At 46.7% G+C, this 15,876-nt stretch overlaps 1 protein-coding gene across 5 annotated transcripts in view; it reads right to left on the reverse strand.

The window, feature by feature from the left end:
* Positions 1-5,922: 5,922 nt before the first annotated feature.
* FGF13 (fibroblast growth factor 13) overlaps positions 5,923-15,876 on the reverse strand; it is a 445,305-nt gene continuing 435,351 nt past the window's right edge. For all 5 annotated transcript variants that reach the window (XM_043570385.1, XM_043570381.1, XM_043570383.1 and 2 more), the window contains 2 exons: positions 8,443-8,641; positions 5,923-7,316 (listed from right to left, as the gene is read on the reverse strand). In XM_043570385.1, coding sequence (XP_043426320.1) covers positions 7,180-7,316; positions 8,443-8,641 — 336 coding nt within the window. In that variant the 3' untranslated portion in view covers positions 5,923-7,179. The remainder of the gene's footprint in view (positions 7,317-8,442; positions 8,642-15,876) is intronic.

Here is a 15,876-nt window from a genome sequence, read left to right on the forward strand (position 1 = left end):
GAAGCATTACCCGACTCCAAGCCCTACTCCAGAGTTACGGTAATTTGGACAGGTGATATTGGCATGACCAAGAGGACGGATTCCAGAGTCTAGCAATAGATTCACACATACACGGTGATTTGATTTCTGACAAAGACACCAAAGCAACCTGATGTGAAAAGAAAATTATTTTCGGCGAGTGAGGCTGGAGAGACTGGATATCCTCATACCAAAAAACCACATAACCTCAACTACCGCCTCGCATCATACACCGAACTTAATCTGCGCTGGATCACGGCTATAAACGTAAACGCTACGGACGGGGCAGAAAAATCAATAGTCATAGAAGAAAAGAAGTTGGAACTTTTGACTTTATCAAAATGATAAACTGAATTCAAACTGGGAGAAAATATTCACAAATCATATAGCTGGCAAAGAAATGGGTATCGAGATTATACAAAGGATCCCTAGAAATCAACAATAAAAAGACAATGCACTATAAGTGGGCAAATCAGGGGAGCCAGACACATCACAAGGGAAGATACACGAATGGCCAATAAGCACACGAAAATGTGCTTGCCATAACCAATTATTGGGGAACTGGAGATTAAAAGCACATGTGATACCACAACACACATACCAGAATAACTAAAATCAGAAGGACTGGCTACTCCGAATGTTGACAAGGATTTGGAACAACTGGAACTTTCATACCTTCCCTAGTATTACTACTTTGGGAAAACTTCGAACAGTAGCTTTTTAAAAAAAAATTTTTAACGTTTATTTATTCTTGAGAGACAGCGTGAGCAGGCAAGGGGCAGAGAGAGAGAGGGAGACACAGAATCCGAAGCAGGCTCCAGGCTCCGAGCCGTCAGCACAGAGCCCGACGCGGGGCTCGAACTCACGGACCGCGAGATCATGACCTGAGCTGAAGTCCCTGCTAAACCAACTGAGCCACCCAGCTGCCGCACGAACAGTAGCTTATAAAATGAACCTTACACCTACCCTAGGGCACAGAAAACCTCCTCCTCAGTATTCACCTCAGACAAACGCGACTCTATTTCCAGGAAAACCTTGCCTAAGACTGTTTATAGCAGCTCTCTACCCACGACAGCTCAAATCTGGAAACAGCTCAGGTGTTGTCAACCAGAACACGGATAAGGAAGCGAGGCTATACCTTCATGTTGCGGAATACTACTCAGCAAGAAAAAGGGACAGACTTTGTGGCGACATGGATGGATCTCAAAAACATTTTCCTGAGCGAAAGAAGACTTCCGCAAAGAGCAAAGAGCACAACGTGGGATGATAATATTTGTAATAAGTACTAAAACAGAAACGAGCAATCTACTTTGAAAATAACTACAACACTGGTTGCCTGTGGGTATTGCGTGGCAAAGGGCTAAAGGCAATTGTCTGTGGTGACGGACATGTTCTACATCTTGATAGGGGCTTGGGTTCGTTCCATTGTGCATGCATTTGGCCAAATGAATTGATACACTTAAGAGGATTTTACATTACCTTACTTGGAAACTGTAGCTCCCCTGACAAGAAAGGTACAAATATCACGTGTGCATGCGTGTGTGTGTGTGTGTGTGTGTGAGAGAGAGAGAGAGAGAGAGAGAGAGACGGAGGGAGCGAGAGGGGCTATTTAAATCATTTTGGAAGTCTGGAAACTCCAAATAAACTGAACTCAAAGGAATACGAATCATTAAACTTCACATTTTGCATAGAGAGAATTTGTTTGAAGCAAGTTTCCCTTTCATCATCCCGCTGCCTTTCTTTTTCTGTATGATGGCACTGGCCAAACAACCCGTAATACTTGACAAATGCTTTTTAGAGCAGGCAAAGAACCCACTGTTCCACAGCAGAGAAGGAAGAATCAGGAGGCCAGTCCACCCTAGTCCAACACACAAGGCTGTGAATCACACTTGGCTCATAGACTAATTTCCTTGGGCTTTTGTCTACCGAAGAGACCAATGTACTCACTGGGCTTCTACATAAGAGAGAGCAACTGTGTCTCGAAGACACTCCACGAATCCAGACCTACGCAGCTCACAGTCTCTTTCAGGCAATGAGACAATAACAGAACGAAACACGGTGGGGACTGTTCTTTTCCCAAACATCGTTCACGTAACAGGGACCGTGCCTTCCATTGTCAGGCTTCGCAAGGCTCATCAATGTTTTCTGGGCACTTCGTGCTATTTCACGACTCTGTGTCTTTCCCTAGAATGGACTCTGGCCTAGGGCTGTCTACACTACCTTTCTGGCTGTTGAATCGCTAGTCAACTTGTAAGACTCAACTAAAAAAATAACTCCTCTTTGAAACTTTTTCGGTTTCCCAAATCAACTTGGTCTCCCTCCATTGTGTTCTCCTGGCACCTTGATTATACTCTAGCGTTTATCAAAACCTGACTACGTTTGGTATCTGTTTAGTATGCTAGCCTGAGAGTTTCTAGAAGGGAGAACCTGCGTATTTGGTTTCTAGTACAGATTATAGTCGCGTGATTTTATACTTAAAGCATGTGACTCCAAGGAAATGTGAAGATCTCTTTACTGAAACCTCCCTGAGAGCAGGTAGCAAGACTATTCAGCGTCCTGCTCCAACACACACGCACGCACACACACACACACACACACCCCATAGGGCAGTGTTTTGTGTGTATTTGGCATTCAGCATGTTGGTGAACATAATCATTATGTATTTTGAAATGTCCCCAAAGCCCGTGAACCCATGAAACTCAAGCACTGATCAAGCTGTAGTATATAGCCAGCCTTTGAGAATGAATTCTTTCTGCTTTTGCAATTTTGAAAGAAGAAAAAAAAAACACTTGTGTAGTAAGCATCCAGTTCGTACAAGGGTATTAGTGACGGAGAGGTTTATGTATGGAAGGAACGTAGAAATGAAGAGTTCTTTCCAACTGGAGTACCGCTTTACTAATTCCAGTAAGTAAATAAAATTTCCCTGCTGCTAAACCCCAGCATATCTTTTTGTGCAAGACTGACTCAGTCTCAACCCATTTGTCCCTGCGTGAATGCTTTATCCAGGCCTCAGTCACTTGCTCTCCAGCATTGACAGCTTAGAAGGTAATAAATATCCATCCACTGGGCCAACAGGCTGAGCCATTGACTTAAAGGAGCTGATCGTTTACTCATTCATCGCCCTTGTATATTTCTCTTATTCTAATTGTTAACTTTACACAATTGCAAACAAATCATTACAAGAGCAGGCAGACTTAGGGGGCAAAATGCACAGACGTGAACATGTTGAGGGGACAGGCCTGGGCGATACTCCTCAGTGTATCGTAGTGTCGTAGCTGGTAGGACAGCTTCAGAGGCCAGGGAGGCCTGGCGTTTCAATGTCTGTCCCAGTCTCCCTGCTGGGTAGACCTGTGTTCGTCCTCTCAGAGGATACGGCATCTCTGAGAGCTTTCAGGACACACATCTGCATGTTGTGTGCATGTGTGAAGTGACCGTATGAGAGAGAGAGAGAGAGAGAGGCAGCATTTGAAGCACAAACTAATAGAAAAGGAGAAATAGGGTTGCTATTTGGTTGGTTTAGAATTCTAATACTGCAAACCATCCATGTTGAGTGTTCTAGAAAGACTTCCTGTACAATGACAGAATTGCAGCTGTTACAACCCTCTTTAAGAATGCCCACATAGAAACTGGAATACTCCCAAAATGATGCCATGTACTTTTCTGTGTTTTTCATTAGAGTAAATGTGATGAAGAAAATACCAGACACTTGTACTCATGTGATATTAGCAAAAGGGCTGGTTGATTTGGCAAAGATTATTGTTCTCTGTGCAACAAATTCAAACTAACATTTCAAAAGCAGCAGAGTGTGGAGGAGATTAGAAAGGTCCAGCACAGGGGGCGCCCGGCTGGCTCAGTCAGAAGAGCATGTGACTCTTGATCTCGGGGTGGTGAGTTCGAGCCCCACAAGGGGTGGAGAGATTACTTGCATAAATAAAACTTAAAAAAAGAAAATAAATAGAAAGGTCCAGGATGGTCTATGAAAGAGTAACACCCAAATGCTGTTTCTCGTAAGTTTGGATTTTTCTTTCTTGGTCATTTAGAGCTAAAAAGCAGCCCAGAATTAGAGACAGATCCTGGTGCATGTACCATCGTGTGTGGCATTCTCAACCCTCCGGGGCAAAAGTCACAAGGCAAGGTGACAGAATAAGCTGGTGAAGGGTATGCCAACCTGTCATTGTAAATACGGCTAATACTTTGGGTACTAGTGACCTGCCCTGGCTACAGTTCTCCACTGTTCTGTTTTGCCACCTCTCATCCACAGAATGGTTATAACCAGCTCGTTCAGATGGGCAGATGATCCTGATAGATACTCATTTCCCCCCGCCGTGTGTTCATTTGGACAACGGACGCTTGAAAAATTCGGCATCAAGGAGCCGGAGTCTGTAACAGATTCTTCTGTGAACTTGAGTGGCTTAGGCCCAGGGCAACATACTGCCGAGGGAGGTGGGAAGGGGTCACTGCTCCCAACTGTTTGAGGGTTCCATGGCAGTGAGCATCGTGCTCCCTCCAGATACAAACGCAACTCCTGGAGGGGGAACGCTGCCATGTGTTTTGCTGTTATTTCTTTGCTTTTTAATGTTTGTTTATTTGTGAGAGAGAGCGCGCGCAGGGGAGGGGCAGAGAGGAGACGCAAGCGGGCTCCCCTGCCCGCACAGAGCCCGGTGCGGGACTGGGACTCGAACTCACGAACCGCAAGATCACGATCTGAGCCCCAGGCAGACGCTCGACCGACTGAACCACCCGGGCGCCCCTGTTTGGCTTTGCAATAGTTACAAGTAACTTGAAGAAAGCGTTATTTTCCGTATTGTCCCCTGGGCTCAGTACAATGCAAGGATTGGATACATACTCACAGATGGCGGGGTTGGGGGGGGGGACAGTATGAAATTGAGTGCTGTGCCATAGAGCAGGGGTCCTCAAACTGGGGTGGGCATCAGATTCAAGATTCCCAGGCCCGGCCTAAAACCACGGAAGCAGACTCACAGCACAGGTGACTCAGGTGCCCGTGACAGGCTTGAGCGGGGCCACTCTTCTCAGGGTCAGTATGTGCCCTGTGAGACTATGGCTCTGATGCTTCCTGGGTATTTCGGCCACGGTTTATTTATGGTGTTACTCTGCTCTAGGATTGAGAATTAGTTAAGATTTAATAAGGGGCGAGGGTTGAGTAGAATTGGCGTGATTCTACTCGTGGTACATAAGAAGGCTCCTGGGTCCCAGCTAGGCGGGCGGGCAGCCTCGCTTCCCGTGGGTGGGACTTCAGAGCTCATGCAGGATGAGGGCTTAAGAGGCAGTCACAGGGTGACTGGGCTGGGCTAGGGGCTCCTGCTGAATCTGGCCCAGACATCTCAGGAATGGGTAGCCACCCGCCTGGGGACCCAGTAACTCTATTTTGACGGATGTCCTGGCACGTCCCAGGCAGTTATGGTTTTACCTGTTCCTCCACGCTTTCCTTCACGTTATCGACTGTCCCCGAAGCATGCATTGTCAGGCAACGGCAGCTTTGGGGAGCCAGTGTCAAGTCACGGACATTAAAAACGCTCCCATTTTCCCTCAGCCTTCAGAGGTAGGAAAGGACTGCAGAGATTTAGTCGTGTGCCTTCCCTCCACCGAGAGAAGTGGGCAACAGAGAGGGGAACTGACCGCGTGAACGGCAGAGAAGATACCAGAACACAGGTCTCGTTTGTACAATCCCATCACTGAGTGGGAATGAGAATTCTCTGTTCCAATCTGAAGCCTAAGTACAATAACCAGTACGACGGACACACTTTAAGGAGCGTTCGTGTTAATGTGAATCTCTAGACTGTAGACGATCAGGGGGCAGTGACCTTATATACAGAACTGAACGTTCAGCTCCGGTTTCTATGACAGCTAATGGCACGTAACAGACAATAAATGTACCCTGAGGGATTTTTCTTTGAATGAATATAAAGAGTTTATTCGGTGCGTATTTGGGTATACAACAACAAATATTAAACAACTTTTTTTTTCACTTTTTTTTTTGTGCACAGGACAGAAAACTGCCTGCACATGCTATGTCCACTTTAGGAACACAGATTTTAACATGCAACTCTATGCCAAGATTCCAACTTTCTTCCATGCAACAGATATGAAGATCTAAATGGAAACCTAGCTAAGTCTTAAACACTTTTCCAGAAGCAAGTATAAGTATATGTTGATTAGGGGTAACCAGTCTTAACATTTCCTTGTACACAATATTCACATGCCAAATACAACAACAGCAGGACTCGTACATATACAGATAGGACGCTTCTTATCGTAACGACACAAAAGACGACATCACGGTTCCACAGTTCGTGTCTTTGTACGAGAAGCCACAACGATAGTTTGACATGATAACACAAATGGAATCAAGAGAAATCTACACTTGAGGATCATCTTTTTTTTTTTTTTTTAAGTAACCTTTACTGACTGGGGTTGACAATACAACTCAATTTCTATGCACAGAATACAGCACAAGAACTTGACCAGAATACACTACAAATCTAAGAAAAAAAGAAAAAAAGGTAGAATCACAAGAACACTGTTACCTTGAGCCTGAGATGCCAATTCAGATTCAACCCTGAATTTGGTTGACTGGGATTAAGTGACAGAGTCAGTAGAACCATTGAATTTCAGAAATCATGGAGTCACAATATTACCAAGTAAAGAATACGTCTGAGTCAAGCGTAGATGGAAAACATGAAGCCAAGAAAACAACACAGGTCACAAGAAGTTTTGTTTGCCCCTACGAAACATTTAAGCGCTTAATTTTGTTTTGCTTTGTTTTTGTTTTTGAAGAGCAATTGGGGTCTTTTACATTGTCTTGGTTGGAGAGCAAATTTTGATCAGCGTTAGTGCTGTGAAATGTTTTTGGCTTTTCATCCCCAAAGCACAGGTGAGATCATGAGAAAATTGGGCAGGCCCTTCTCTCCAGGATTTAGTTCACTGATCATGCTTGGCATTCTTTTGCACAAGCTCAACCGAAATTAGGGGGCTTCAGTATGGATGATCGAAAGGTTTAATGGCAGATAGACTAGTGAACTCTGCCTGTTTGTTTGGTAAACGTCATTGACAAAAGTGAACTTTTGGGCGAAGGACCTGCTAGAATTCAACAGCACCTGGAGGTAAGGTTCTGTTACAGAGCCCTTGTTTTGCCCTCACTGGCTACGTTGATTCGTTGTGGCTCATGGATTTGCCTCCGTTCAGCACGCCGGAGACACTTCTGCTCTTGGTTGGGGTTCCGCTTCCGGACCGGGAGAACTCCGTGAGATCGTGCAGTGACGGCTCCTTGTACATGGCCACTGGAAAGCACAGACAGATGGGAGTCAAAAGCCTTCGAACGCGCACCCCGCACTGGCCCTCAGCTTCTCTCCTGGTCACTAGGCTTCCGTGCTTTCAGCCCAACACGGAAGACGCTGCCACCGAGGACTCAGCCGAGAACGGACTGGCTCAGCTTAAGCAAAATCTAGCGTTGGCACAGTGTGCAAGGAAGTCTAATGCCTCATTTCCATCCCTGATGGTTATATACATGAGAGGATTAACGAAAACTGCATTTAATAAAGCTCTTCGAAGGTTAAATATAATCTACAGCACGCTGTGCGAGCCAAATATTAAAATCGAACACATTTTAAAACACCGATTTCTACCATACTCGAGATGATACTCTCCGAGAGTCTAAATATTAGCGCAATTCTTAAATGCAAGAAACACTATGTATTATTATTGTTGTTGTGCTGTATGGTTACATACACGACCATCCAGTTAGTAAAGAGGGGCGCTGGGATTTGAATCCAAGTCGTGTGGCTACGGAACGTACGCTGCTAAGCAGTGCTGAGCTCACCCGAGGGGACGGGCCGCCGCTACGCTCACCTCGGTTCTAACCCCAGGCCGGGGGCCTCTGGGAGGTCTTGCTCTGCTTTGCCCCCGGTTCCCTATCCCTTCCCTCCCACGTCTCAGCTACTTCTAACAGCCTCATCTTCCGCACCCCATTTCTATCCCTCGTTCTGTCCAATCTGCTGCTAACCTCCTACTAATGGCTGCGAGACAAACCCCACGAATGAAAACTGCCGGGACGATATTGCCGGGCCTGGCAGAGGACCCAAGGAGCTTTCCGGTAAGTGCGCGTACATTTTAGCATCTGCGTTTCTGTCCAGGAACCGTTCTGGCGTCATTTGGGGCTCCTGGCGGTCCTGAGTTAGCGATCAGCTACTCCCACGTAAGTTAAGGTGCTACTATCTATAGATGTACTATGGGAAAATTAAAATCAGAAGATCAGGTGCTATTGTCAGTGCTTTTTTCATGTTTTTAAGTGTTACAGAAGGTCAGTCCATTTCTGTATAGTTGCCTTCATGGGGAAGAATGACGTTCCACTTAGACAAGCATGATGAAGGACTGCCTCGTACACAGCTCCTATCATATCAGGTTTACCTTTGAGTGGTTTGGGCAGAAAGTGGGCTGCAGGCTTGTTCTTCTTCACGTGGTTTCCTTTCATGATCTCTCCTTCTTTGTTCAGACCCAGATACCACCCTCGGCCTGACTGCTGCTGACGATAGATCATCGACGAATATGTCACGTAATAATTTTCAAACACCGACTCTTTGAATTTGCACTCAGGTGTAAAGTGTTCCTGCGAGGAAAGTAAATAAACCAAAGCTCAGTATTTATAGCTGTGGATTTCACGGAGAACCCTGTGGTATTGCCCTTCAGGAGTTTCGGACATACTTTGTTCAAGCTTGTACGACCGGTGCTCTATTTTAATAGCATAGACTATTACCACTGGAAACCCAGACTATATAGAACAGTTCACGTGATGCTTTGCAAAAAGCCCCAAGTGTAAGTGCTACTGATCAATGATTCGCTCTCTTTGTACTAAGATAATGGAAAAATTAGAACCAGCCACGTAACTGGAATACACTGGACAAATACAAGAGCTAAAGAGCGAAAAGACAAGTATAAAGCTGTCACACGAGGCTTTGTTCCTGGCCGTCGTCGGGACTAAATATGAGAAAATAAACATTTGGTCCCTCTACTTAATTTTCAGAGATTGTCCACTTATTCTGTACTATCATTGTCAACTGCCCGAGGCTAAGAGCTGTGTTACAGTGCTTTATTACTGGCTGCCTATATTTCTAGAGGGATGCTACAAAGAAAGGCTACCTTTGGTTGGCTGTTAGGTAAACCAAATTGATTTGTCTCTTAATCATCGGACCTTGACTTAAGAATGAAAAGAAAATCCCCCCCCCCCGACCTCGTCCTTGCCTTACAGTAACATTTACAAGCAAATCAATAGGGAAGCAGGAATTTACAGTAATTCTACAAGCAGACACGAGAGAGCAGCCCAGGGGGCTGTGAACCCCGGAATGTGATTTCTGCCGTGTACCTGGCCATGTTTTCTTTGGATCTGCCCCCACAAATGAAAATGGACTGTTGCAGAAAAGAAAAAAAAAAACAACCTGAAAACCTTCGTTCACGTTTTGCAGATGTGGGCGTGTGCCATAAACAGCCACTAAAAACAGCCATTTGTAAGCCAAATGAAATGAGTATCAGATTCTCATCTCTCAGTAATCCACCGAGTGGTAGACATAGAAAACAATGGTAATTTGCTGAGATGTTCTCAGCAATAACTTCTGATAAAACCCTACCAAAAAACCTTGTAAAAAAATCATGCGCTAGAGCACCTGGGTGGCTCAGTCGGTTGGGCGTCCGACTTCGGCTCAGGTCATGATCTCACGATTCGTGGGCTCAAGCCCCACGTCGGGCTGTGTGCTGCCAGCTCGGAGCCCGGAGCCCGCTTCGGATTCTGTGTCTCCCTCTCTCTCTGCCCCTCCCCTGCTCACGCTCTGTTTCTCTCTCTCAAAAATAAATAAACATGAAAACACATTAAAAAACATCGTGTGCTTTCTGGACACCCGCCTTTTCCGCACAATGCCTCCATGGTCCCACCTTCGTTCATTTTCAGATTAGATATCAGTCTAAGCAACGCATGCTGTCCGAGGGACAGAATCTGAAGTGCTCTGAGACAGTCACTTCAGCAAAGAGGGACAAATTCCTCAAATGAGGCGGCCTTTCTCTGAAAGTGAAACAATAGAACGTTCTCTTCTCTTCTGGGAATCCACGAAATCTGGGTCACTCCGTCATCTCACCGATTCTCACCCAGTGCATGGATTAGAGAGTCCTCTCTGGGGGTTATTTCAGCCTAGGGGCACACTTGACAGGTCCTCTGAAGGTTCACACAAATTCAACCTGGTCAAGAAAAAACGTATTTCCAAGGCAACTACTGCATGTAGGAGCTGAAGCGTTCTGTTTACGGGCTGTGAAACCCCCCTCTGGAGGATTCTCCCAATGGTGGGACGCGATGTGCTCAGGCAGGTCCCGCAAAAGGGCTGCATTTAACGTCTTGTGTGATGGTCACATTCATTCATTCACGTATACACGGTCTTCCGACGACCCCGCTGTATGCTTGGGTGACACAAAGAGTTCACAGGTAAATAAGTAGGGGCCTCAGGAAACTTGCAGTGTATTCGCAGGCGGGGCTTTAGGACAACAGAGGAAGCCCGCTTTCGCCCTCACTGGGGGCTGCAGAGGGGCAGCGTTCACAGAGAGGGTGTTATTTTAGCTGACCGTTGAAGGATGGGCAGGAATTCAGACCAGGAAAAGGGGAAGGACTTAAAACTCCGGGGGACCTTCAAGTTCATGCACAATCTCTCTCGTCCACGAGCTTCACCTTCCGTTTTCACTGCGACTGATTGAGCTGGCGCCCTCTGACCTCTCCACTGGCCTGCTGTCATAACCTCCGAACTGGTCTCTCCTCTTCTGCTAGCAGATTCCCCCCCCCCCCCTCCCAGCAAAGTTCCCTGCCTTGAGAGACGACTTCGGCTCAGGTCATGATCTCACAGTTGGTGGGTTCGAGCCCCCGGGTCGGGGTTTGTGCTGACGGCTCAGAACCTGGAGCCTGCTTTGGGTCCATGTCTCCCTCTTTCTCTGCCCCCCCCCACCCCGCTTGTGCCCTGTCTCTCTCTCTCAAAAATAAAATAAAAAACATTAAAAAATTTTTAAAAATTTAAGATCTCCCACCCATCGTGGGGTGCCTGGGTGGCTCTGTCGGTGAAGCTTCCGACTCTTGATTTCGGCTCAGGTCACGATCTCAAGCTTCACGAGATCGAGCCCCGCGTCGGGCTCTGCGCAGACAGCATGGAGCCTGCCTGGGATTGTCTCTCCCTCTCGCTCTCTGACCCTCTCCCGCTCACATTCTCCCTCTCCCTCTCTCTCTCAAAACTAAATAAAAGCTAAAAGAAATAAAAAATACAAATAAAATAAAATCCCCCACCATTCAGACTCACGTGTGCCTTTGTGCCTTTCCAGACGCCGCTCATTTCCTTCGCTTAGGATGTCATTCTTCTGTCTTTACCTACTGGCTTTCCTCTCATCCTTCAAGGCCTAGCTCAGCTATGACTGCCTCCGGAATCACAGAGGATCTCTTAAGAGAGAGTCTCAGAGCTGATGACACGCGAATTGGTGCTCCCTTAAGCCCTCCCTACACCTCTAGCTGGTCCCGTGACTCAGGCACATGCACGAGCGGCTCCAGATGGCAGGGAACTTGTCGTATTTTCTGAACCCACCTTCTACCCTCACGGCCGACCGGTCGGGCTGCCTCGCACACAGCAGAGCGCTTACCTATCGCTCACGGGATTCGGATTTCAGAGATTCCGATTTAAGTCTTGGAAATTCCAGGATTCAGAAGTATCAACCAGTAAAAAGTCGGCAGGGAACTTCCTTAATACCATATGGAATCAGCTGTCTGCAGAAGGAGGCTGTCATTGCACGGACAGATCCTGCACGCGCGATTTAGCATCTGTTAAGAATAACAGATACTACACAGATGCTGGCACCTACGACGTTAGGAGGCAAAACTTGGCGATTGTTACAACTATTGGAAAATGGCAAGGAAGGACTCAATGAGCTGGATGCTCTGTCACATCCTGGCAATTTCTTAGTCATCACCACTAAATTTGGACTCAAAAACTCAGTAGAGCGGGAAATGAGGCCAAAAAAAGAATGTGGAAGCAACCAAGGGACTGTTCTGTTCTGTGTGTGTGTCACTGTCATTTCATCCAGTGTTGGAATGAGTAGGCAGAAGAGGCTTCGTTTTTATCCAGTGCGGAAAAATGTGAACATCCCACCCGACACAGGAAGGGCTCGCAAAGGGAAGAGGGGTACGGCCGCGTCTCTGTCTCAGCAATGAGTCACATCAGTAACACGTACTGGATTTGACCCTATCGGGGAAGCCCTGTTCAGGGGATGCCGGGAAGACACAGGGCAAGGAATCAACATCCTCTGATTGATCGGGAGATGATTAGCAGTGCTCTCGAAAAAGGTACTGTTGTAATCTAAGAAACAGAACAGACAAACATATGGGAACATGGCGGGGGGAGGTAAGAGAAGAGAGGGAAACAAACCAGACACTCTGAACGATAGAGAACAAACTGAGGGTTGATGGAGGGGTGTTGGGTGGGGGGATGGGCTAGACGGGTGATGGGCATTGAGGAGGGCACCTGTTGGGATGAGCACTGGGGGTTGTACGGAAGGGATGAACCACCGGGCGCTGCTCCTGAAACCAACACTGCACTGGGTGTTGACTGATATTTAGATAAAAATTTGAAAAGAGAAAAAAATACAGAAAAAGGTACCCTAGTGGCCTTGAGCATCACTTTTCTGAATTTCACACGCATGAGATAAACGTCTGCCATCATCATAAATGAACGCTTTCAGGAGATGCCAAGCATTCCCTGCATAGTCGCTAAGAAGTTATCTGGCATGGGTACAAAAGAAAGGGTGCTTTCTTGTATCTTACAACATTTTATGCATCGATTTCTCTTAAAAGTTGTTTCTCTCGCATATCTATGTATTTTTTTTTTCCAGAGGAATAACGTCTTTTTGGTTCATGAACTAATCAATCTGTCTTTAAATCTCCTCTGTGCCATCCTCTCTATTCTCCTTGAAGTTCGAGGTTAGTGTTTTCTCAGTGAATATTGAACCTTTTTACCTAAAGAATCCATACCAGTTAGCGATAATGACTCTATTTGGGGTAAGGGAGAAGGACCTATGCAGAATGAGCAGATCCAGGAGCAAAATCGACCATTTCTCTTTACCAATTTAGTCACTGTTAAGGGGGGGAATTGTTTCTTGGAGGTTGAGATATCACTGACAAGAAGGAAACATCTGAAGCCTTCTGCATCACGTTCCAAGAACACACTGGAGAACGCCTCTAGCCACAAACGGTAATGGTCAGCCACCCTTATCGGGGCTCAAGACCTCTACACAGACTCTGAGAGGCACAGAAGAAGGCATTAGCACAATCGGTAACGTTGGTTATGTGCAAACAACCCCCAGAGCCAATGGTGTGCCGGAAAACACCTTTGCCCCAGAAGGAAAGGCTTTGGCCTGTGTAAAGCACTCTTTTCTATTAGGGTCAGAAGAAGCAGGAGTGCCCTGGGTTGCCCTGACTCTGAGGGCGCGATACCTCTCTGGCCTCCTGGAGCTGAAGCCAGGTCAGAAGCACCTTGGGCTGTGGTGGCAGTTTCCCCAAGGGCAGCCACGGAGGGGCCGTATCACTCAGCAGCTGCTGTGGACCTACATCCCTGGGGGCCATGACCGAAAAGGTGAGGGCTAAAAAAGATCCGTACATCCTTTATGTCATCTCAGTGCCCTAAACACATCTCCAGCACCAACAGACGCACGCCGAGACCAATACCTTCCTGATTAAGGTTAAGTCACTCAGCAAACACAGGCCTTCACAGCAGATTGTTCATACTCTGGCCCCCTTTCGCAGCTACAGTACCACTGGTAAGGTGGCCGTGTTTCATTGGAGTCCGCACATCGGTACGATGGGGAGCTTTGGGGATTGCCAGGCATACCGTAAATGTTCCCCTTTAGCACGTTTCTCTCGAAGGAAGTATTTTGTATTTTTATTTATTAATCAAATGGTTATTTATTTTTGAAAGAGAGGGGGCGTGCGCTTCCAAGTGGGGAAGGGGCAGAGGGGGGGTGGGACAGGGGATTCGGAGCGGGCTCTGTGCTGACAGCAGAGAGCCCGACGCGGGACTCGAACTCACGTACCGTGAGATCGTGACCTGAGCCGAAGTCGGACGCTCGACCGACTGAGCCACCCAGGCGCCCTTCGAAAGAAATATTTTTTAAATGGGCTGCAGTGATTCCCTTGGATCTCAAGAGAGCAACGGAGTCTACAGAGCTTGTCCATCGATAAAATGGCCACCCTGAGCCTTTGGATTACTGAACACAGCTCGCGTAACAGTGTCGCACGTTCGGTACAGCCTTTCGCGTATGTACGTGCCATTGCTAACTAACTACACACAGCCTGGTCTAGGTGAATAGCTCTCGGTACGTTTTGTTTTATTCACACATAACCTTTTGTACATCGAGCGCCAGAGAACACAGAGGCAAAAACAGTTTACAGATACATGGGTGGCCTTTTAAAGTACTCATCTCTCCCTTTAATCCTCTCACTTCCGGCCTCCTGTCTTCCGGCCACATTTGCATAGCCTGACAATCCAATTAATTTAACAATTACTGCCAAAAGCAAGGGTCACTCTTCTAATTCTGAGCCATGTTCGGATGACAATTAATTCTCTAGATTTAAAGTTAGCAGGTTACTTAAGCACATCTGACTCGTGTGTTTCAATTATTCCCCAGCCTAACGAAAATAATATGCAAATTAAAACTAGATTTCCAACTCTGTTAAAAAATTTAAAAATAGAACCTTAAAATACAAATCATACCCATGGGGGGTGACGCTGTAACTATACCTATATTCTCTACACAGGTCTCCCCTCGATCAGTGATTTAGAAATCCAGGATTAATTATTATGCTCAGGACTTTGATGTTCTCTCCCAGGGTATATTCGATGTGAATGAACTTCATTATTATTAAGATCAAAGAATGGGAAGGGAGAGGTTGGAGGAGAGGGGGAATCGGTACTCACCCAGGGCACCGCAGCTACTAATTCATGATAAACAGACAATGGTTTGCTCATTCAAATATCCTCTGGACTGTGAGATCCTCGAGGGCAGCTCCTAGCATAAGGCCTGGCTTACAGTCAATGATCAGTTTCCCACACGGTGAAAGAAATACACGAAAGAATGCAGTCACATATGCAGGGAGCTCGGAAGCTCCCTGGTCCAGATCCAGAGAAGGGTTATGTGGCACCCCAGGAAGAGAGGGCTGTTTCCCAGTGGACACTGAGGAGTCAGAACCTGCCTGCGAGGGCAGAGAGAGCAGTGGCTAAAAGGACGGAGGAAGCCTACAGATACATTCAACTTCAGAAACTGGAGACGGAGGAGAGCAAGAGAGAGGAGGGAGGCATGAGGGCCGGAAGGAGAGGTGGAGGGGGGGAGGCGGGGAGGGGGAAAGACAAGAGGGAGTAACAGGGACCAAATCATGCTTCAGCTACAAGAATGAAGACACTTTGTGTTAACCAAGAGAGGGGCGCTGAACTTCTACTCTTGGTCTCTGGGTCTGCAAAGAGCTAAACATTTCAATTATGTTCTGTTCGCCTGAGCTTCGTGAAAACAGCAGGGGGCGGGTGGGGTGCAAACCCCGCAGGTCCCGCTACCCTTTCTGGATTGTCACACAAGGATCCAAGGAGGCAAGGCGTGTGGAAAAAGGCCCCATAAACATGCGACATGGGATGACTTCTCAAAATACGTGCCCGGAAAACCAGGCATTGATAAAGGGTCTGCTTATACGTGTTTTATTAATACGGAAGAGTATCAATTCGGCCCCCAAATTGGGACTGCACGTGAATTACACCTTGTGCTTCGTGCTCTCCTCCATTTTTCATGTCT

The sequence above is a fragment of the Prionailurus bengalensis genome, chromosome X (genome assembly GCF_016509475.1).
Source record: "Prionailurus bengalensis isolate Pbe53 chromosome X, Fcat_Pben_1.1_paternal_pri, whole genome shotgun sequence".
NCBI lineage: Eukaryota > Metazoa > Chordata > Mammalia > Carnivora > Felidae > Prionailurus > Prionailurus bengalensis.